Source organism: Frieseomelitta varia, unplaced genomic scaffold (assembly GCF_011392965.1).
Source record: "Frieseomelitta varia isolate USP_RPSP 00005682 unplaced genomic scaffold, Fvar_1.2 scaffold_371, whole genome shotgun sequence".
Lineage (NCBI taxonomy): Eukaryota > Metazoa > Arthropoda > Insecta > Hymenoptera > Apidae > Frieseomelitta > Frieseomelitta varia.
Genome location: NW_025110114.1, coordinates 194,755 through 215,453, shown reverse-complemented (window position 1 = coordinate 215,453; position 20,699 = coordinate 194,755). Strand labels below are relative to the sequence as shown.

The 20,699-nt window shown below is 30.5% G+C and overlaps 5 protein-coding genes across 7 annotated transcripts; 1 reads left to right on the top strand and 4 right to left on the bottom strand.

Moving 5' to 3' along the window:
• Nucleotides 1-2: 2 nt before the first annotated feature.
• LOC122531024 (phenylalanine--tRNA ligase alpha subunit) lies at nt 3-3,103 on the bottom strand. Of its 2 annotated transcripts, none has more exons than XM_043658559.1 (8): nt 2,860-3,103; nt 2,277-2,617; nt 1,967-2,188; nt 1,774-1,889; nt 1,509-1,693; nt 1,078-1,439; nt 895-996; nt 3-664 (listed from the first exon to the last, which is right to left on the bottom strand). In XM_043658559.1, exons 1-8 carry the CDS (start codon nt 2,998-3,000, stop codon nt 64-66), a joined length of 2,070 nt encoding a protein of 689 aa, XP_043514494.1. In that variant the 5' UTR covers nt 3,001-3,103; the 3' UTR covers nt 3-63. The 2 variants fall into 2 exon arrangements, with proteins under 2 accessions (XP_043514494.1, XP_043514495.1); XM_043658560.1 differs by having other exon boundaries at nt 619-664; nt 860-996; nt 2,860-3,102.
• Nucleotides 3,104-3,386: 283 nt separating this feature from the next.
• LOC122531029 (40S ribosomal protein S15) lies at nt 3,387-4,264 on the bottom strand. Its single transcript, XM_043658566.1, has 3 exons — nt 4,157-4,264; nt 3,891-3,976; nt 3,387-3,767 (listed from the first exon to the last, which is right to left on the bottom strand). The coding sequence occupies exons 1-3, from the start codon at nt 4,163-4,165 to the stop codon at nt 3,419-3,421; spliced, it is 444 nt and encodes a 147-aa protein (XP_043514501.1). The 5' UTR covers nt 4,166-4,264; the 3' UTR covers nt 3,387-3,418.
• A 404-nt stretch (nt 4,265-4,668) lies between these two features.
• Nucleotides 4,669-9,669, top strand: LOC122531025 (CTP synthase). Its single transcript, XM_043658562.1, has 11 exons — nt 4,669-4,979; nt 5,480-5,650; nt 5,736-5,821; nt 5,915-6,046; nt 6,308-6,472; nt 6,548-6,835; nt 6,908-6,996; nt 7,080-7,378; nt 7,468-7,575; nt 7,663-7,875; nt 7,952-9,669. The coding sequence occupies exons 1-11, from the start codon at nt 4,814-4,816 to the stop codon at nt 8,044-8,046; spliced, it is 1,812 nt and encodes a 603-aa protein (XP_043514497.1). The 5' UTR covers nt 4,669-4,813; the 3' UTR covers nt 8,047-9,669.
• On the bottom strand, nt 9,153-19,479 carry LOC122531023 (neurexin-4). 2 transcript variants are annotated; one of them, XM_043658558.1, is made up of 9 exons: nt 19,116-19,479; nt 18,558-18,650; nt 15,343-15,539; nt 14,452-14,593; nt 13,985-14,355; nt 13,560-13,898; nt 12,689-13,493; nt 12,320-12,625; nt 9,153-11,888 (listed from the first exon to the last, which is right to left on the bottom strand). In XM_043658558.1, exons 1-9 carry the CDS (start codon nt 19,177-19,179, stop codon nt 10,408-10,410), a joined length of 3,798 nt encoding a protein of 1,265 aa, XP_043514493.1. In that variant the 5' UTR covers nt 19,180-19,479; the 3' UTR covers nt 9,153-10,407. The 2 variants fall into 2 exon arrangements, with proteins under 2 accessions (XP_043514493.1, XP_043514492.1); XM_043658557.1 differs by lacking the exon at nt 15,343-15,539 and adding an exon at nt 16,079-16,275 and having other exon boundaries at nt 19,116-19,477.
• On the bottom strand, nt 16,836-18,650 carry LOC122531028 (L-aminoadipate-semialdehyde dehydrogenase-phosphopantetheinyl transferase). Its single transcript, XM_043658565.1, has 2 exons — nt 18,558-18,650; nt 16,836-17,946 (listed from the first exon to the last, which is right to left on the bottom strand). The coding sequence occupies exon 2, from the start codon at nt 17,805-17,807 to the stop codon at nt 16,980-16,982; it is 828 nt and encodes a 275-aa protein (XP_043514500.1). The 5' UTR covers nt 17,808-17,946; nt 18,558-18,650; the 3' UTR covers nt 16,836-16,979.
• Nucleotides 19,480-20,699: the final 1,220 nt, after the last annotated feature.

The following is a 20,699-nucleotide window of genomic DNA, read 5'->3' as shown; positions in this document are numbered from 1 at the left end:
TAACGTAGCACGTAAAAGATTCAAAAATATATGTCTATATTTTTATAAAATTTTATTTTTGTATTATTTCTCAAGGGATTCTAATAAAATATCTACGATCGATATATCTTCACCCATTACATAACGTGATTTTTTATGAATAGCGTGATGTACATTAGTATGTAAAAAAATGTGTATTTTTTCTAAATAGTTATCTATTTCATTAGCATATAATGCATCTTTACTTTCATAACGTAAAACACGAGGATAACAATTTTCGATTAGGCGATTTAGATATCGCGCTACATTTATCTCGCCCGTTATTGCGTACATTCCAGGTAATTGCATTATAGGATCAATACCAATTTCTTTCCAAATTATTGTTAAGTGTATATCATTAGCTTGATTTGCATTTCGACATTCTGAACAAAAATTTAACAAATAGTTTGGAACATACTGTACACTGGAATGTACATGAGAAGTCACAAAAACGTTGACACAATTTTTTACATGATGGAAAAACAATTCTATAAACTTGATAGGATGCTTTGGATCACAAAATATGATGAGTTTTTGCTTCTCGAATTTTTCTGCACATTTAAACATATAAGATTTATTTTCGTGTTTGTTTAATTCTTGTTTCTTATCTTCGGCCTTCTTTGTTTGAGGAGAATTCTGACTAGTCCTGTTAGAAGGGTATTAATATTTGTCTTATTTATTCACTTATTTAGTAAATAAATTTTTGTACATTGAATGAAAATATTGATAAACAAATATAAAAAGTTTCTCCATATTTAATTATTTTAGAGGAGACGATTCACAACAGAAGTTTTACCATAGAAATCGTATGCATTTTAATTTTAATATTATAATTACTTACATAAAAATCTTAATAATGATTAGAAAGATATTTACTTGTTTAAGCGACAAATAGGATTGTTATAAACCATTTCCAAATCAACTTTTGGTCCAACCAAATCTCGTATATTGTTTAATCCATATTTAATCATAGTTGGCCTGAAAAAATGAATTTGAAAAGTTAAAAACATTGAATTTAAAATATTTGAATGACACAAGTACCATTTATTTTTTTATAACCTTTCTAAAGATAATCCCCAAGCAATAACATTTACATCCTTAGGTAATCCCATTGGTAATAACATTTCTGGTCGAAACATTCCACTATTACCAATTTCTATCCATTTTTTTAAACCCTCGTGATAACAGAAAATTTCCATACTTGGTTCAGTGTATGGATTATATGCGGGCTTGAACTTAAGCTGTGTAATACCAAGTTTCTTAAAAAATTCATACAAAGTTCCTATTAAATCACCTAGCGTGAGATTGTAATCAGCGACTACACCTTCAATCTGGTGAAATTCGGCTAAATGCGTGGCATCCAAAGTTTCATTTCGGAATACTCGATCAATACTGAAATACTTTACTGGCTTAAACTCACCCTGAAATTTATATTACATATGAGTATTTGGTAACTCTTAAATTGATATTGATATTGATTCATCAATTACCTGTTGCATAAGATTATAAAGCATTCGTGCACTAACAGCAGTCGTATGAGTACGAAGAACATTCTTTTGTGCTTCTTCGATTTTCCAATCGTAACGATAGCCTAAAGATCCATAGCCACCTTCACTATGAACTTTTTTTACCTTTTCCATATACTCCATAGGAAAATTTGTACTACGAGATGGTTCTAAAATAAACATTTTGAATGCATTAATTAAATGAATATATATAATTTAATTAATTAAAAAAAAATATTGATCAAGGTACCGGCTATGAAAAAAGTATCATGTGCATCTCTTGCTGGATGCTGTTGTGGTTGAAATAACGCATCAAAATTCCAGAAAGAACTTTCCACAAAATTATTTGTTGGCATCTCAGTGAATCTATGGAAATAATAAAAAAATATGAAGGAAATTGTTAATTATTATAGGTCTAAAACTTCATTTTCTCTTCTGTATACCCCATTTCAAGAAAAATTTTTCTAAATTCGCTTCTAACTTTTAAAAGTGGATGCAAATGACCCACTTCAAGTGTAGCACCAAGAGCATCGAAATTATAAGGTTTAAATTTCTTATCCTTCCATGCACCATTTGCTAATAAATCAGCAGTCAATTCTGTTTCCTGTTTTTCAATTGTTGTTGTAAAATTGGGACCCTTTTCCAACTGTACAAATTTAATAACTCTGTTAACAAGAAAATTGTTCATATACAAATCTCTCAACATTTATATATATTTCCTACTAAATGAAATGAAGTTAACAAAAATCATACATTTCTTGAATTAGTTTTCTTTTTTTATATTCATTTTTAAGGCGGTCAGTTAGACTAGCAAGATCTTTTAAATCCTTTTGTGTAATATCTGTGATAGAAGACACTTTCTTTTTCACAATAGGTGTACCACTGCTTTTATCAATTACTATCCAACCAGCCTGTAATGCTTTAGAAAATCCAACTTTTGCAAATGGAACTGATTGCATAATTTTAGATTGTGGCATTCCATCATCAGGAATTGCATTATAAACAGCTGCTTCGTGACTTCCATAACTTGCCACATGCTGACCTTCTGATGTTAATTCCCACTTCTTATCAGTAATCTGTTTAGTAGTAATCAACTAAAACATAAATTATAGTCTTACTAATAAACAAATAATACCAATTTTATCGAATAAAAATTTAATGCATGGTAATAGAAATTTTGAGGTTATAACGAAACAAATTTGCATTGATATATTTATTTAAATTCTAATATAAAAAAGATACTAAGAAATGATTTAGCATTAAAAATTATGTTTTGTTAAAATTTTCCAACATTACTACGATGAATAATTATGAACATTTTGAATAATTAACTTACATCATTAAGTGTTTCAAGACTTTTGATGGCCCCGATAATTTTTTGATGATTTTCTTTAAAAACTTCAGATAAATGAAGCGAATTTACTTCCCCGTGCTTGTTTAAATAATCCAATATTTGCTCAGTCAATTGTTTTGCCATGTTTGAAGTGATAATGAATTTCACTTTGCATTAAAACAGCCGGCAAAGATTCACATGAATCATACGTGGATAATAACATAATAATGACATATTATTACAAATGACAGATAATTTAAAGAACTTCGGTAAATTCTGAAACTTGTAACATCCTTATTACTAAATTTTGATATAAATTTTACTTAATATTCTAACAAAAAAAAAAAAATAAAATTTAAAAATTGATTAATAACAAAATTAATCTAGAATTTAAAATAATACAAATATATTTTTCCATAGTTTCTTTACTGGGAAACTATTATTCAATTCTTTAACATAATAATAATCTTTTATAATACTACATTATGAAGGTATTTGAAAGGAATTGCAGAAAAAAAGGATTATTTTAGTTTTTGTATATTTTATTCACATTGAATATAAATTATTTTAGAGGAATAAATCTTGAAGAATGGGTAGCACCAATACCAGGTCTACCGTGCTTCACAGGTTTATAAGTAACAGAGAACTCTCCCAAATAATGACCAATCATTTCTGGCTTGATTTCAACTTGATTAAATGTTTTACCATTATAAACACCAACAATCGACCCTACCATTTCTGGCACTATAATCATGTTACGCAAATGAGTTTTAACAATCTCTGGCTTTTCATTTGGTGGGGTTTCCTTTTTTGCTTTACGCAGTTTCTTTACCAGAGCCATAGATTTTCTTTTCAGACCATGAGAGAATCGCCTACGAGCTCGAGCATGCATCAAAACCATAAGTTGCTCACTAAAACAATAAAATAACAGTTATTGTAATATTCAGGGTAACTGAATGTTTGTCGTTCCTTCAATTGATTATCATAACCTAAAAATACTTAGTATTTTCTAAAACACAGAAAAAGATACTTACTTTGGCATATCAAGGAGTTGATCGAGATCAACTCCTCGAAAGGTGAACTTTCGGAAAGTTCTCTTTTTCTTTTGAGTTTCCTCTGCCTGAAAATCATACGTCACATGTTTAAAAAGGTTAGGTTACAAATCGAAAATATTCATTCTTATGTATTAATATTATATCTGCCTGTTAAAAAAAAGAAATTCATATTTATTTTAAAACATTTCCTTAAATCTTTTTATAGCAAATGAACGAGATTTTATTGGATACTTTGTGTCACATACCTCAGCCATATTTTCAGTTGTTACGACAAAAGACAACAAGAAATAGCGCCGTTTGTCCTACACGGAAATCGATTTCACCATTAACTAAATGTTACTAGATGGTCATGTAAGTATAATTCATTTCTCAGAATAAAGCTCCTTTCTTTCATAAAGAAAATCAATTATTTGATTTATATTGTGAAATTATATTAATTTACTAATATTTTAATACAACTTAACAATTTTTACTACAAGAAAATGATACATTAATTCCTTTTGCAATATATTTTTTTATCAATTTTTCAATGGTATTTGTTTAGTTAACACAAATTGACATTTAACTTTGATTAACAATAAATGAAATAATATATAATTCAATTATTTCGAAACTTTTTAAACTACTATAAAGAGTTAAACAATACAATTGTCTAACTTTTTATAGTAATTTTAGAAGATTTGATATTACATGTTTAAAAACTCCGCCATAATGCTTTCATTTTTCAGATAATTAAGTGGCGAAAATTTTGTTCATGATTAGTATCCTCGAACATGTAAGAGGAGGCTGCGTGTTCTCATTGGGCCCAAGTATCACTCAATAAAATTGAGGAACTTTGAATAAGAGACGTGTATGAAAAAATCAGTACAGACGTTCCCTGAGAAATCGATTGCTTGTAAAATATGAAATATATTTTAGTAACGGGTGGTGTAATTAGTGGAGTCGGCAAAGGTGTTATTGCAAGTTCATTTGGAACTATACTTAAACATTGCGGTATTCATGTGACGTCTATTAAGATAGATCCTTACATAAATATTGATGCTGGCACTTTTTCTCCCTACGAACATGGTACGTTATTAAACGTCTACTTTTCAAAATTATTTCATTTAATTGAAATGACATGTTCGAAAACATTTCTGTGAAAACGTAAAATTTCCGCATAGCCATGTGGTGTCAGAAGCCATTTTATCCGTTGCTGCCGCCAATTTTACAATCACGTGCGATATTTCTGACAGCATTTTTAGCTCCGATATGAAATTTACTCGTCTTATTATTTACACTGCTTCAGATTTCTTTGAATAAAATCATTAATAAATTATGACGGTGAAATCTTAAATTTTCGAAGTTATGACTATATTTGTTTAACGAAAAATTTAACAAAAATTTAAAATGTAATCTTTTTATTCTTTTATGTAAAAATTATATTTAGTTAGAGCGTATATTTTCTAGTTAAACAATCCTTTTTTTCTCATTTTATTATTAAAATTTTTATTGAAATTCATTTTTAAGTTTTCATTATTGTTTCTCATTTTTTTTTTAAATAAAGCTTTTATATCTTTACATTTCAGGGGAAGTATATGTATTGGATGATGGTGGAGAGGTAGATCTTGATTTAGGAAATTATGAGCGTTTTTTAGATATTACTTTACACAGAGATAATAATATCACAACAGGAAAAATATATCAACATGTAATATCAAAAGAACGACGTGGTGATTACTTGGGAAAAACAGTTCAAGGTATAATGAATATATTTGTTCTGGCATAAAAAGTTAATATATTGACTTAATTCCTATTAATAAGCATTTATTTATTATTTTGCAGTGATACCACACATAACAGATGCTATTCAGGAATGGGTTGAAAGAGTTGCAAAACAATCAGTGACAAAGGATGGTGATAAACCAGATGTAATTTCATGTTGTACAATAATAATAAAATTACAAAAAATTTTTTTAAATAATGCAGAATTGATTTAATAATGCAGATTGATTTTATTGCAGGTTTGCATTGTTGAATTAGGTGGAACCATAGGAGACATTGAAGGAATGCCATTTGTAGAAGCTTTCAGGCAATTTCAATTCAGAGTAAAAAAAGAAAACTTCTGTTGTGCACATGTATCTTTAGTACCTCAAGTATGAATCTGTTTTTGTCTAAGTAATTCTTTTTTACTGTCCTAAACCTTGACTTTGAACTCGTGCCAAGCACCAAGCATATGTTTGGTAGTTTATTTTTAACCCTTAGAATTATGTAACTTTTATTCGTACAATTTACAATCACGTTTATATATATTTAATATATATTTAAGACTGTTTAAAAGTATCTATAAAAAGAACAAAAAGATTTCCTTGTTAAATAGATTTTTTGTTTTAATAAATTTTGTTCTTTTTTTTCAGCCAAGATCTACAGGAGAACCAAAAACAAAACCAACTCAATCCAGTGTAAGGGAATTACGTGGTTTAGGTCTGTCTCCTGATCTTATAGTTTGTAGATCTGAACAACCAATAGGCGATTCCGTGAAAGAAAAAATTTCAAATTTTTGTCATGTTGCGCCTGAACAGGTGATAGTTTTTAATCTTTTCAATAAAACTTGGATAAAATTGTTTAAAAGACTAATAGAAATTTTTATGTATTAGGTGATAACTATACATGATTTGTCATCTATATATCGCGTTCCTTTATTAATGGAATCTCAAGGCGTTATTGAGTTCCTAAACGAAAGATTACAATTAAATATTGGAATGCCACGTCCCCGATATTTTATGCGAAAATGGAGAGATTTGGCGGATCGCATTGATCATTTACGGAAAGAAGTAAATATTGCGTTAGTCGGAAAATATACAAAATTAGAAGATTCCTACGCATCAGTTACAAAAGCATTACAACATGCTTGTATTAAAGTTGGCTACAAACTTAAGTTAACAGTAAAGTATTTGTTTTTTATTAATCATATTATTGCAATGATTGCTATTATATTTGTATGAATATAATTTTAGTATATAGAGGCTGATAATTTAGAACAAAATACAAAAACAATAGATCCTGTATTATACCATGAAGCTTGGCAACAACTTTGTAAAAGCAAGTAAGTTATTTTTTGTTTTTATTATTATTTTATGTCGTTTTGTTTTTTTTTGAATTTAATTATCTTATTTGGGTTATATTTAGCGGTGTTGTAGTACCAGGTGGATTTGGTAAAAGAGGTATGCTAGGAAAAATGGAAGCGTGTAAATGGTGCAGAACAAACGATAAACCTTTCCTTGGTATTTGTTTGGGTTTACAAGTGGCAGTGGTTGAATTCGCAAGAAATGTTTTAGGCATAGAGGATGCAAATAGTACGGAGATTGATCCAGAAACTGATCATCCCCTCGTTATAGATATGCCCGAATATAATCCAAAACAAATGGGTGGAACCATGAGGCTTGGAAAAAGATATACTCGATTTACAGAAAATAATTCTCTCATAAGTTAGTAAGAAATTGCTTCAAAATTTTTACTATAATCTAATATATTTATAGTATTTTATAACTATTTTAAATTATTATTTTATATATAGAACAATTGTACGGTAATAAGGATTGTATAGAAGAAAGACATAGGCATCGGTATGAAATTAATCCCAAGTACATTGACGATTTAGAGACAGCTGGTTTAAAATTCGTAGGTAAATTAATGTTTATTTTTTAATCAATAGTTTTAAGAAATATTAGTGTTCATTAAATTAGTATATATTATCTTATATTTATGTTAGGTCACGACGAGGAAAATTTACGTATGGAAATAGCAGAATTAGAAGGGCATAGTTACTATGTTGCTACACAATTTCATCCGGAATATTTATCTAGACCGCTAAATCCTTCACCTCCATTCTTAGGATTAATTTTAGCCAGTGTTGGTAAATTAAAACATTACTTAACCAGAGGTTGTAAACTTTCACCTCAAGCAATCAGTGATAATGAATCAGGTAATGAGCAATGAATTTTTATATCATAATTTCAGGCTACTATTATAACTTATTTAACATTTATCTTTTTTAATAGAAACCGAATGTCTAATTGATGACATAACAATAACAAAACAACAAACAGCAAGCGAGGCTAGTATGAGTGGTAGTACTACGTCCTGCACTGATTAATTTGAGTAAATGAATGAATATTCTATCCATATATGTACATACGTTGACGTTACAAAAATTTTATTTATGATCCTAATACACAAATTTAGGATCCTAATATACGTATGATAATATTCTATACATTTATATTATATAGTTATATTTTTAATCCTCTATTAACCATGTCTGAATCTATCTTGATTCATGTTCGTAAGAATCTTGTTGAATTCCTCAAGTTATATTAAAGTCTGTAATTGTTTGATACGACAATACTTAACTTGAATTGCATCCTTTAGTTAATCTTTACTATATATGTATATATATGTCTCGAAAAGAAGATATACTTGTTTTAATTACGCGCTTAGTTGCCCTTCCTATTTATATCTAAAAACCTATCCTTTGTTAGTATTTTTATACTTCATTTATGTACTGGCACGATTGCTAACGATCGTTAGAAGCACTGGTCAACAGAGGATTAAACACGCGTATAACTTATATAACGAAAAGAATTGATAAATAGTTTTATACTAAATAAATGAAAACTATTTGCAAATTTCACTTCTTGGACAAAAGTTTTTTTTTTATAATAAATAACAATATTTATAATAATTCTACATTATTAATTTAATGTAAAAAAATTTACAAAGAATTTTATTTCAAGCATAAAAATTGTGTTTGAATTACAAATTTATAAGCATGTTATTTTCATTGTAAATATCAATGAATTAAATTCATTATTGTTTCATATTCTTCGATTATAGTTTTTATAACCATCGTATATTTCCTTCGCTTTCTTCTCATTTACATACATATTTTTTTATAATTCCAGGTAAAAAATGTAATTCTGTATACTATATACAATGTATTTTCGTTAATTGTTATATTTTAACAATTATAAATGTAATGCATATTTATAAATATAAATAATTATATTTATAAATATAAACAAATATAATTAATTGTTATATTCCGTTAACAGAATTAAAACATCTTATATTTAAGAAAGTAAAATTTAACGTTTTTTTAGTTATTGCTTTAAACTTTCCGTAACTTATATGTGGAAGTGTAAAATTAAGTTTACATATTCATGGCAACTACAAAATTTTTGCTACAAACTACGTGCTTCGACTAACTAGTTTTATTTCAAGGACTTATTGTTACAAAATCATACTCACGACTTTTTGTCTTTATTTAGCAGCACATGCGTTCTGCTGAATACAGTATATAAAATATACACTGGCGTATTACATTAAAACATTTTCTTTGTATAAAAATGATATATATACAGCACACTCTCACTGTTACACGTATAGTATACGAATATTAGTTGATACTAGATTAATGTTAAGTTACAGTACAGAATTCGGATTATTACAATTCACAAAAGAAATAAAATATCTGTAATACATAATAAACAAATGTAAACAAAATAAATATAAAGAAAAATTAAAATGCACTTTGGACGGTAAGCATTACAAATAATACTGAGAACACATTTTTTGTGGAAAAAAAAAAGAGGAAGTATTTTACACATAACGAAATGTTTTTGGAGATTTAAAAATATTTTATATATGTACAAAATAATTTTTGTTATTAACAGAAAAATAGCATAGCCAATAAACTTTATACGAATGTGATTCAAAATTAATTGATTGTTAGTGATTTTACAATTAATACTAATAAGTAAAGACCCCGATATAACACAGAGAAAGAAAGAAACAAGTAATTGTTCTTGTTTCTAAAATAATAGAATGTAAAAAAAGTATATATATAACATAGTAATATCCTGTCGTGATGTTCAATCTAAATTTCAATGTACATAATAAATATTTATGCACCTCATAGTCTAAAATAATAACAGTCTGCAGTTCGATAGAATCTTTACTACCTCTTATTACTAGCAATACGATTCACATTACTAAGTATTCAAAAGAAATGTCGGAAATACACCTAATACAAATATAATGAGAATTTTTGTTTTAAAAAATAAAAATAAAATATTTCTATATGCTTACATCTCTTCAACGTAATATTTGAACTTACAATCATACATTATATCTTTTATATTATTTTCGCAACAATGTTCTGTATTAACAAAATGAACAAAATGAAGACATTTAATATTTAATTATCAATTAAGAAAAGTTACAGTGATTTTTACCAGTCTGGTATTTTCATTATGAGAGATTCAATAAATTTGTTCAGTTAATTAGTTAAGTTTACCAGTCTCCATTTTATACAGCAATAGTAGAATCATGTTTCTTTTTATCCTTCCTATAAAATTTTTTGTTCCTTTTTTATGACACTTCAAAGTGCACTTATAAGCATAGTTTTACCTATATATATTCTAGCGTTGACATAGCGAAATATCTAAATTCGTAATTAAATAAACCATTCTTTCTTCTTTTGAACTTGATGGCCAGTGGTAGAATGAACCACCGCGGAGTCTGGGTCTAGTGCTATTTCAGCACCTTTATCCTCCTGGGTTAAATATTCGCCTTTATGTCTCGACATATATCGTCCTATAAGTACCGCCATTATAACTAACGCTATAATAATGACAGCCAACACGCTTCCTAAAATCGCAGTATCGGTTTCGTTGTAAGCAGCTCGAACTTTTTCTTCGTCTACTTGCGGTGGTGGACGAGTTTCTATAATATCAGGTGGATGAGTGATTGGTTCCACACCACAGAAATCTTCCGTGAGAGGAGTACCTAAAGAACGAACGTTTCCAGGCCCATCCTCTTGGAATAATAACTTCAAAGGATAAATATCGTCGAATTCCACTCTAGATATGCAACCAGCAAAGCCTTCCGTCATAGACTCATTTCTTCCAATATACATATATTGTATGTTATTAAATTGTGCATCAGCTGAGGTTTTAATGTTGAATGGGAATTCTTTCGGCTCGTAATTATCGACTTGTAGGATAAGCGTTGCTCCTGAATCCTTCCTGCCTACTCTAACATCGTGGTATTGTCCCAAACCGAAGTGTTTGTTAGGGAAAATAACTTCTTGTCGTTCGAAACCAAAGTCGAAAACGACGCGCAAATGACCGCTATTCGATACCATGATCGTCATATATTCTCCAGAGATGTTTGAAAACAGGCCGAGCAAAAATCCTTTAGGATTCGTCGTTGTGAAACCAACTCTAATTTTCTCGGAGATCGTCGAACGCCATGAACCCATGAAGTCGTACTTTATCATTGAACTTGGACGCATATTTACACCAATCTCGTCTGCGCAAATTGGACCTTTGAATGCAGTCCATCGACAGTCGCAAGAATATCCGTCGTATCTTTCGTGGCAAGTGCCATTATTAAGGCAAGGATTGCTCTCACATTTACCCATGCAACCTTCGGAAATTCCATACAAATTTTGACGAGCATAACTTCTCAAGTCTTGCAGTTGACCATTCAAAAGGAGAGCTCTGATACAACCAACATAACCATCTCTGTAATCTGTCGTAGCACCAACTACAAAGTCTGATGTAAGATGAAGCGCTCGCACTGGTCCTGGAGGTTCCCTCACTTCGTTCTTTAATGCTCCGTCGACTACGATTCTAGCTTCCTTGCGATTTCTTTCAACCGATAAGGAATGCCATCGATTATCAGCTAATTTGTACGAGGTTTGTACACTAACCGTTAGTGGACCACCACCTGCTAAATACTGGAATTGAATCTGATTTCCACTATTTATGGAAATCTTTATATAATCGATAGGTCCCTTGCTGTGAATTATAACAGCGTTCTCGATAGTCGTTTTAAACTCGAAATAGATATCACCGCTGTGACCGATATCAAAGGTTGGTAGGTTGACGGTAGCATCAACGATGCGGAATGTTACTACGTTCTTGAATAAATCTACAATAAAACGAAATATTTTATTTACAATACCTTATGAAGTAGAATAAGACATATTGTTATTTATTCAGTATATGGCAGTTTTCTATGTTGAAAAATTATCAATATTTTTGTTCAGTACTTTATCAATCAAGTGTAAATAAATGGAGGAAAGGCTACAAAAGAAAAGCTATTTGAACGTTAATACAAATGTGGATAAGAATCAATGGTTAAAAATGCTAATTACTATTGTGTTACAGTATCTAATGTGTTTACAAAGATACGATTTAGGTGTTTGCAAATTTATTTTACAGCTACGTAAAATATCATTTGATCTTACCGGACCTTACCTTGGTGGTCAACCAAGGTAAATCAGAACCTTATAAACAATTTAAAATAAATTAAATATCCCGGCTTACATGCATAACGTGAGGGAAATGTTCTAAACTTACCATCTCCTTCGCAAATAAGTGGTCCAAGAGTATAACGACCCATTTTGTCGTCCACTGGTGTACCAGTGTCACCAAATCGTAATTGTTTAACTGGAAGATGCTCTTTCTCAGTGATATCTCCACTGTCTTCTGAGAGAGTGTCCAAATCGGCGTCACAGTTGCACCATTTGGTAGGATCTGCACAATTTCCAAGTATACCGCATTCACATTTACGTGAACCAGGCAATGCTCCACCCCAATAGTCCATTTTCTGATTGTTTCTACTGACCCACCACGAGTTTGGTCTAAAATAATCTCCTTGCGGTACTAAAATTACATAAACGTTTATTCAAATACTAAAGATACAATCTTTGTTAATAGAGTAATTACCTGGAGAATTGAACAATTTGGAAAGTCTACATTCGTAACTAATCCTCTGTCTACAATTCGTGGATCGATTAAGAAGAGCTTCGATTTGATCCATGTCCGCATCGTAAATAATATCCTGTACAAAACTACCCGGCTCTTGGAAACCGTCCACAGGTGTCATGCGTTCGTTGTTATGTCGCAAAATCGTTTTCACGCGTCCATCCGTATAGAATTCGCAAACTACTGGGAATGGTTTCAAAGGACCGCTTCCATCGACATCTATTTTGATATCAGCTCGCTGGTTAACTGAGTTTATGTTTTTATACGCCTCGCATGAAAGGGGATTTAAGGAAGTGTGACAAACTGCTCCTGTATATCCTGTGTTGGCACAATCACAGAAGAATTCATCAGAATTTTGACGACACACGCCAGAATGTTTGCATGGATTTGGATTGCAACGATCCATCATCTGGCATGCATCGAAGACAATTTCATCCTTGCAACAATATTCTTCTTCTTTCCAGTCGGTTGGTAGTTTGTAATTGCCGTCGATACTGATCATTCGCATGCAACCAACGAAACCGCGGTTGCTTTCTCTCCCCTTCACGCCACCAATCATATAAACAGGTCCTGTGATCATATTTAATATACGTCTGGTTCTCATTGGTGTTCCGTCGACGTTTAAGACAAGGCTGTTCTTCGAAATTGTTAATATAACTTGGTGCCATTTGCCATCGTTGAACTTTTCATCGAAATTGTCTAAAATTACTTGAGGGCTTCCTTCAGTTTGAATGTCAACTTTCAACTTACCATCTTCCAAAAATAGCTATAAACATATACAACATAAAAAATTATTCTTTATTCTTATTCTTCTAAAAATAAGTCTACAAACCTTTACATAACCAGGTGAAGTAAATTGATGATACAAAATAATTCCTTTATCTTCGTATGTTCTGAAAGTGAGAGAAGCGTTCAAAGAAGATATTCCTTCGTATCCTTTAAGTCTGGCATATGAGCCATGAGTCAAAAATGTGACAGGAATTATAGGTGGTTCTGGACAGCTATAAAGCGTATTCACTTTATAATATCTCAGATTTTCGCCGGTAATTTCTGTTTCTTTTAAATCGCGAATAATGCTAGTTGCATTTAAATAAAAATTTTCTACACATCCTGTAAAATTCTGATTGACCACCAATCCGTCTTGTTTGTTAGGTACACCACCTATGTAAAGCTGATCAAGGTTTTTAAATTAATTAATATTCTAGATTTAAAAATAATAAATAAAAACGTAACAAAGAACATTATTTAATTACTTACTGCTCTATTTAAATCTAGTCTATGAAACTCTCCTTTTATTCTTCCTTTAATTAATACCCTATCTACAGAGAATGAAATATTCTTCCTGTTACGCGATATTAGAACATCATGCCACATATTGTCATCCAAAAGGCTACCGACAGATAAACTGGTCATGATACCAGATCCCAAGTCTATATTTAATATCATTCTATTGTCTTTTAATTGTAAAGCGATGTAATCCCCTTGTGTTCCGCGAGAATACATTAAAACACCATCGGCATTATTGGTTTTAAATCGAAAACGTATAAAATGTCTATCAGTTTCAATTGGTTCCCGCAATAAATCATACCGTAAAAGAGATGAACCATTGAAAGAAAGAACATCGGACACTACAAAAAAAAGGATTAATTAGTTTGGAAAATGTTTTTATAGAATACTTACAATTTTCTGGATAGAATTTACAACTTTTATTTAAAAGTACTTACCGTAACCACATCCATACAATTCTAGTCTTAATGATATTCTATCTCGCCATCGGGTTGGATTTATTCTTATCCATTGTGCAATAATTGGTACTTCGAATTTATTAAGTTTTATAGTATCACCATCTACATTACCTTTAAACATCTATAAAAAAAAAGATGAATGTCCTTATTCAACTAATTAAATACAATCTTTGTTAAAATTGTAATCATTTCAAAAACAAAAACAAATGTTTCTTTTCCATAATGTTGTGTAAAAAGTTTTGATTTTTTGTTAACATTTACATAGCCTGTTAATTATATGTGTTCGTTTTATATACAACATTGATATCTAAAATTTTGATGCATAAATAAATTAAATATAAATTGGTATTTTAGCATGCTTTTTATAGTTATGTTAGTATAGCATTATTTATAAGTGCATAAGCATGAAAGCAAATGTTTAACATTCTATTAAAGTATCTCATATGAAAGGAATAAATTATTAAAATAATTATATATGTGTGTGCAGTGTTTAAAAGATTTGAGTTGAACAAAATACTCAAGAATAGAAAAACAATCTTCAAGCTACATGCTTGAGGATTTATCAAAAATGAAAAGAATCATACACTTTGATTTTTTAAACATAAGATTTAAAAATTTATTAAAATATAAAAGCAGAATTATAGTTCCTCCACCAATAAAACAGTAGCACTTCTGCTATGTGTATCTCATTGAAAATATATAATTTTAGAAATAACAAAGTTATTCTTTTATTTAGAGAGATAAAAATATGTTGATATGTACAGCATGTAAAACATATTACATATGTACAATATCAATTGCATGTACAAATGATATTTTGGACAGAAAAGTTCTACGTTTTTTTTTTATAATCAATATCTCTATTAATACCTCATCTACACCATCTTGGCTTTCATAACTGGCCCAGGCTTGCCCATCATCAGAGTATTGGACAATATACTCTGTCACATATTCATTAGTATGAGCACGGCCTCGTGTAGCTATGCTGCGTATTTCATATCTGTCCACCAGTTCCACAGTAAGATGTTGATCATAACTGCTAAGCTGTGGTGACCATGTAGAACCTCCTGCAAAGCCCAGCCCCATGTCCATGTGTAAAAGAAAAAGAGTAGAAGCAAAGCAGTTAAGTAGGAGAAAGAATGTTATGAGTCATAGGATAATGGTAACATGATAATTATCATTTGTTTTTATGTTTCAATAAATGAACTGTAAGGAATATTTTATATTCTAACATATATTTAAATAATTTGGAAATTGAATATGAAATGTATAAGAAAGTCTTAGTTGACGTGTATTCATTTATACAAGTACATAAGCAATCTAGCAGTGTGTAGTAAACATGCAAATAGTACCTATCTAACTAGAAATTTTTATGATACAACATTATGAAAATTCATTCATGCTAAACATACTTGCTAAACATAACTAATGTGATAGCAAATTTCAAAACCCCAGCCTTTTGCATTGTCATAGTGCAATGAGTTTTTGTTAGTTATTAATTTATATTAGTAACTAAATGCAATTATATACCTCTTTCGACAAATCCGCTCATGGATTATGGCTGTATTAGCACAGACACTGAGTCAATAATTGTATAAGAGTTTACCTTAACGTTACCATCTTCTTCTTTGTAATCAACGTAGTCCAGTCCATTTGTACCATAATTGATAACATATTCCATAACATACTCATTTTGTACTGCTCGTCCCTGGGTCGCCACAGCTGTGATGTTCATTACTTGACCCAGGTCGATTATAAGGTACTGACCAAAATCTGAACTGCTAGCCGTCCATGCGCTTCTGCCTACGCCACAACATATACGCATGCATGCAACACTTAAGGAAGCAATCGTACTTAACAAAGTAGGGCTATCAGAGAATTAAATACTACTATAATTATCATTACAAGTTGTAACTTAAGATAATTATAACATAATTAAAGTAACAATCAACCATTTTTATTGATGATATCTTACTTAAATGGCATTTCTGAAAGTCTATTAAAATAGTTGAAAGTAATATTTTTTGAAAGAAATAAATGTATACGAGTTGAAGATATGATGTTATATGTTATTTGTAGAAAACTCCCTTTCCCAAGCAAAAGAGAGGAAATACATAAGAGTAACAGGTTTGTGTATTGTATACACGTAAAATAAATAAACTTAAAATTGTTTGTCACAGCTGTTGTTGTTCTTAAATTGAAATGTATAATTATAATAATTGTGTTTTTCTTTCAAAAATTTTGAATTTTTTAAAATTTTCTATTTAAATTGATAATAAATGATCTTATACGTTTGTATGAATGTTTAATTATACATATAAAACTATGAGTTCTATAAGAAGGTAAAATAAAGTTTGAACACGTATTTCTAATTATTTTTATTAAACTCACTAACTAAATGCAAATGTTATATCTGTCCATCATTATTACACATATATAAATGTATTATTTATAAAAAAAATTAATATAATAATATTATATACAATAAACTAATACAAAATCTATAGTTACGGATGTTCCACTTTTTTGAAATATTCCCGTGTAAATTCGGGATCTTGTGGAAATAATGGGGTAGCATTTGCTAAGAGTGTAGTACTGTCTATAATTTCAAATATTCTTTTTTGTGAGTTTGGCGCTATCCCATTTTCTTGTAATGCTACAGCAACACAGTGTTGTGGATTCAACAATGTTTCCTCAAACAACCAATTTTGTTTTACATCATTTATATACAAAGCTGTATCAGTTGTGATAGAATTTTCCACAAGTTTTGAATTAGTTTTAAAAGATATTGATTCAAGATCAATGGTAATACCTCTACCTATAGCTTTTACATAGCTTTCTTTCAATGCCCAATGCCTGCAGAACATACTGATTTGATCAAACTCATTAGGAAATATCTTAATCTCTTTCCATTCCGAGGGCGAAAAATTTCGATTCATTATACGGAAAAATTCAGGCAATTGTTTGCCACCAGTATATTCAAGTTTCATTACATCTACACCTAAATTCATATTTTTCGTTTCACCCGCTAAGACTGTATAATTACCCTGATGAGATACATTAAACGACAAGTTTAAAGAAATATTTTTTAAAATGGGCTTGTTATTTGTATCTCTCACAAATATTATACCAGAATACGGTATATGTCCATACTCATTAACAAACTTTCTCATCATTAATCTACCTACAAGAGAAGCTCTAACATCTTTACGAAATACAAATCTACTTAATCTTTCTTTCTCTTCTAACTGTATGCAAGAAATAGCATAGGTAAAGTCCTTTTCACTAGGGTTCCATTCCTTCCAATTGAATGCCCAACGAATACTTTGAAACATGTTTCCTAATATTAATTTTAACTTTGATCTACTAACTGAGTAACGTTTCACAAACTGTTATTCGCCTCTTTTTTTGTTAAAACACTGCTTTTTAAAGGATCTTGTCTTTTAAAAGACCAGGTTATTCTTTAGCATCCACCTGAAGCAAATAGATACAAGGCATTGTATTACTTTTCTAGTGAGTAACAACATTTATCTTTTTGTTTATTGATATATTCATTGATAAATCGTCTACTACATAATTATTGAATTGTCCAATAGGCAGAGCTCTGAATGAAAATCAGATGTACAGAATAACTATGCAATGAGTCAGTGAGTTAACTTCACCCAATTCAGACCTGAAGTTCTTATAATTAGCTGATGTATGTGGGTGTTGATAAAAATGAGCACTCCTTTACTTTGTATTTTTTTGAAGCAAACCGAACATTTACGTTTCAACTTAAATATAAAAATACGTAAATATGTGGATAACATACACTACCTGTATCATTGTTAAACTTAATTATAAATACAGATGAAAAAGAAGCAATCTCAGTAATAGGTATACATTGTCGCATAATTCTTTGAAATATAATATATATATATGTATATATATAGATAGCAAGCAATAAACTACAAATTGTCAAGTGTTTTTAAACCGTATAGTACGAAGAGGATAACGTAAGAAACTCGATTGAACAATGGTACTTCAGAAAAATGTGCAGTACATAATACTAGGGGAAAAAAAAACAAAAATCAACGAAACTTTACCATTGAGCCTGGCATTTTTCGGACCTCTGTTAGACAACGATGTGGTAGCTGTTAGCTGCGCTCTGTCCAAAAGCGGCTCGTTACATTCATCATCTAATTGAAAATTACATCCAAATTAATAACATGATACGCGATATCGAGGATCGGGTATCGCCGATAGTAATTCAATACAAACGCGTTCGTTTTACGTAACGCAAAATACCTATCGATCCTTAACAACACGATTAAAGAACTTTATTTTATATAATCGGTGTATAGTGTATCGTGCTTACTTAACGATATACGCGTGTACATTATCGAACGACAAACGTAACGCAATGTACATTTTCTAAATTATAACATTTAACTCTCAAATAGCTAGGCGTTGACACGTCTGGACGGACTGGCTGGTCGTCAAAAAATTGACTTTCCGTAAATCTGTCATACATCGACTCTAATTCTACGCCATGTTGTAAAGTGGGCTTGGCTGCATTGAATCACCTTCGGGGAAAATGATTTCCCTCGCTATCGTTGGGAAAATATTTCATACCCGTTCGGGATGTTAACGTATATACTTACACGCAGACGTGAGTGAGTTACTCGCAATCGCAAAAATGAACACAAAACACCTGACGGTACTCATCGTATCATTGCCCTTTCGAAGAGCAACATACAAGCCACTTGCAAACGAGACGCGTTGTTGAAACTGTTACCGATTCTCGCCAGTGTTCGCGTGTTACGCACACCAGGGACGAGCGGTGGCCAGCGGTGTCAGCACACAGCCCTCACTCACGCTCGCACACACACACACGCCAAACTACTGCATTCGTGTTACGATGCATACATCGCATCATTTTGATCACGTTACTTATTACCACTGAGAGCTATTTAAAACGGGGCAACTATGCGGAGATCACACGGAGAATATTGAAAGTTTAGTTCATTATCCAAAAAAAAAAAGATATTTTTTCCTGTATTGGCAGAATTTCAAAATGCGAAATCTATGTACATAGTTTTAAAATGTACTGTATGACGATGTGTTAGCTTAGTTGTTATTTTTGTAGCGTGTATATGTATATCTGCGAAATTATTTTTAATTCTTATAAATACTTATAATTTGATAAATTACTCTTAATAGATATACATATATTGAGATATATGTTAATGCATATGTTTCGTTTATTTGGAAAATATCTAGAAAGTCGTTGACAGTCAATGACTTCATTTCAATTCTCAGTGCTGACGTTTAATAACATGACTCAGTGCTGGTGTTTAGTAATGATTTATTCGTTGTTTTATCAAATGATTTTAGACTTATTGTTAGATTAATGTCGGGATACGTATGTATGTAATGTAATGTAATGTAATGATGACATTACATATGTAATGATGATTTCGCTTATAAATTTCGTTTATGAATAATGTTCAGTACATTACTTGATTCGAAGTTGAATGTGGACGTAACAGAAGCGTCATACTTTCAGATAAAATGCAAATCAGTATGAAATTTTAAAAATTTATTATAATTTTCAATTTTGAAACGGACATTCGATCCATTGAGCAAAATTTAAATATCTTTATTCGAGCACCTTATAAGTTAAACGGAATATAAGAAAAAAAAGCTTGGAGTCTAATTAATAAGATGCAATCATGAAAGTTTGTAAATTAATTCTTCTAATGAATTTTTTTCATAATTAAAAATTTGCTCAATTTGGACATTGAAATACCGCCACGTAGCGATAGAATGGTGGAACTAACGTCTCTTTCTGTCTCTGTTGCACGGTACTTCTTTCCTTATCTATCACACAGCGTGTATCTGTCCTTATTCTACACTCTTACTCTCCTTGTCTATCACAAGGCATGTGTTGTCCTTGTCGTACACTATTGCCCTCCTTGTCTACAAGAAAAGGATATGTGCTGTCACCTACCGAAGATAACTGAAACTAAGATGTGTTACCGGCCGCGGATATAGCGATTGTGATAATTATTTATATTTGTATCACAATGCTATAAATAAATAAATAACTCCGTAATTGATTTTTGTTGTTTATATAAAAATACCAATATCACAAAATATACAATTACTAATAATTTAATGAAGTTTACATAATAGAATTTAAATGACGAAATGACGAAATAACGAATAACGAAATAACGAATGAA

What these genes read in the sequence shown, in the direction of transcription:
- LOC122531023 (XM_043658558.1), bottom strand. Translation starts at nt 19,179, where the DNA reads ATGAGTACCGTCAGGTGTTTTGTGTTCATTTTTGCGATTGCGAGTAAC. An exon ending in TAACTCACTCACGTCTGCGT is followed by an intron (nt 18,651 to 19,115) that starts GTAAGTATATAC and finishes ATTTTCAATTAG; the next exon opens with ATGATGAATGTAACGAGCCG. An exon ending in CAAATTGTTCAATTCTCCAG is followed by an intron (nt 12,626 to 12,688) that starts GTAATTACTCTA and finishes ATGTAATTTTAG; the next exon opens with TACCGCAAGGAGATTATTTT.
- LOC122531028 (XM_043658565.1), bottom strand. Translation starts at nt 17,807, where the DNA reads ATGTTTCAAAGTATTCGTTGGGCATTCAATTGGAAGGAATGGAACCCT.
- LOC122531025 (XM_043658562.1), top strand. Translation starts at nt 4,814, where the DNA reads ATGAAATATATTTTAGTAACGGGTGGTGTAATTAGTGGAGTCGGCAAA. An exon ending in TTTTTCTCCCTACGAACATG is followed by an intron (nt 4,980 to 5,479) that starts GTACGTTATTAA and finishes TTTACATTTCAG; the next exon opens with GGGAAGTATATGTATTGGAT. An exon ending in AATCAGTGATAATGAATCAG is followed by an intron (nt 7,876 to 7,951) that starts GTAATGAGCAAT and finishes CTTTTTTAATAG; the next exon opens with AAACCGAATGTCTAATTGAT.
- LOC122531029 (XM_043658566.1), bottom strand. An exon ending in CAACTCCTTGATATGCCAAA is followed by an intron (nt 3,768 to 3,890) that starts GTAAGTATCTTT and finishes TTATTGTTTTAG; the next exon opens with TGAGCAACTTATGGTTTTGA.
- LOC122531024 (XM_043658559.1), bottom strand. Translation starts at nt 3,000, where the DNA reads ATGGCAAAACAATTGACTGAGCAAATATTGGATTATTTAAACAAGCAC. An exon ending in AAAATTTTTCTTGAAATGGG is followed by an intron (nt 1,890 to 1,966) that starts GTATACAGAAGA and finishes TTATTTCCATAG; the next exon opens with ATTCACTGAGATGCCAACAA. An exon ending in TGATACTTTTTTCATAGCCG is followed by an intron (nt 1,694 to 1,773) that starts GTACCTTGATCA and finishes TGTTTATTTTAG; the next exon opens with AACCATCTCGTAGTACAAAT.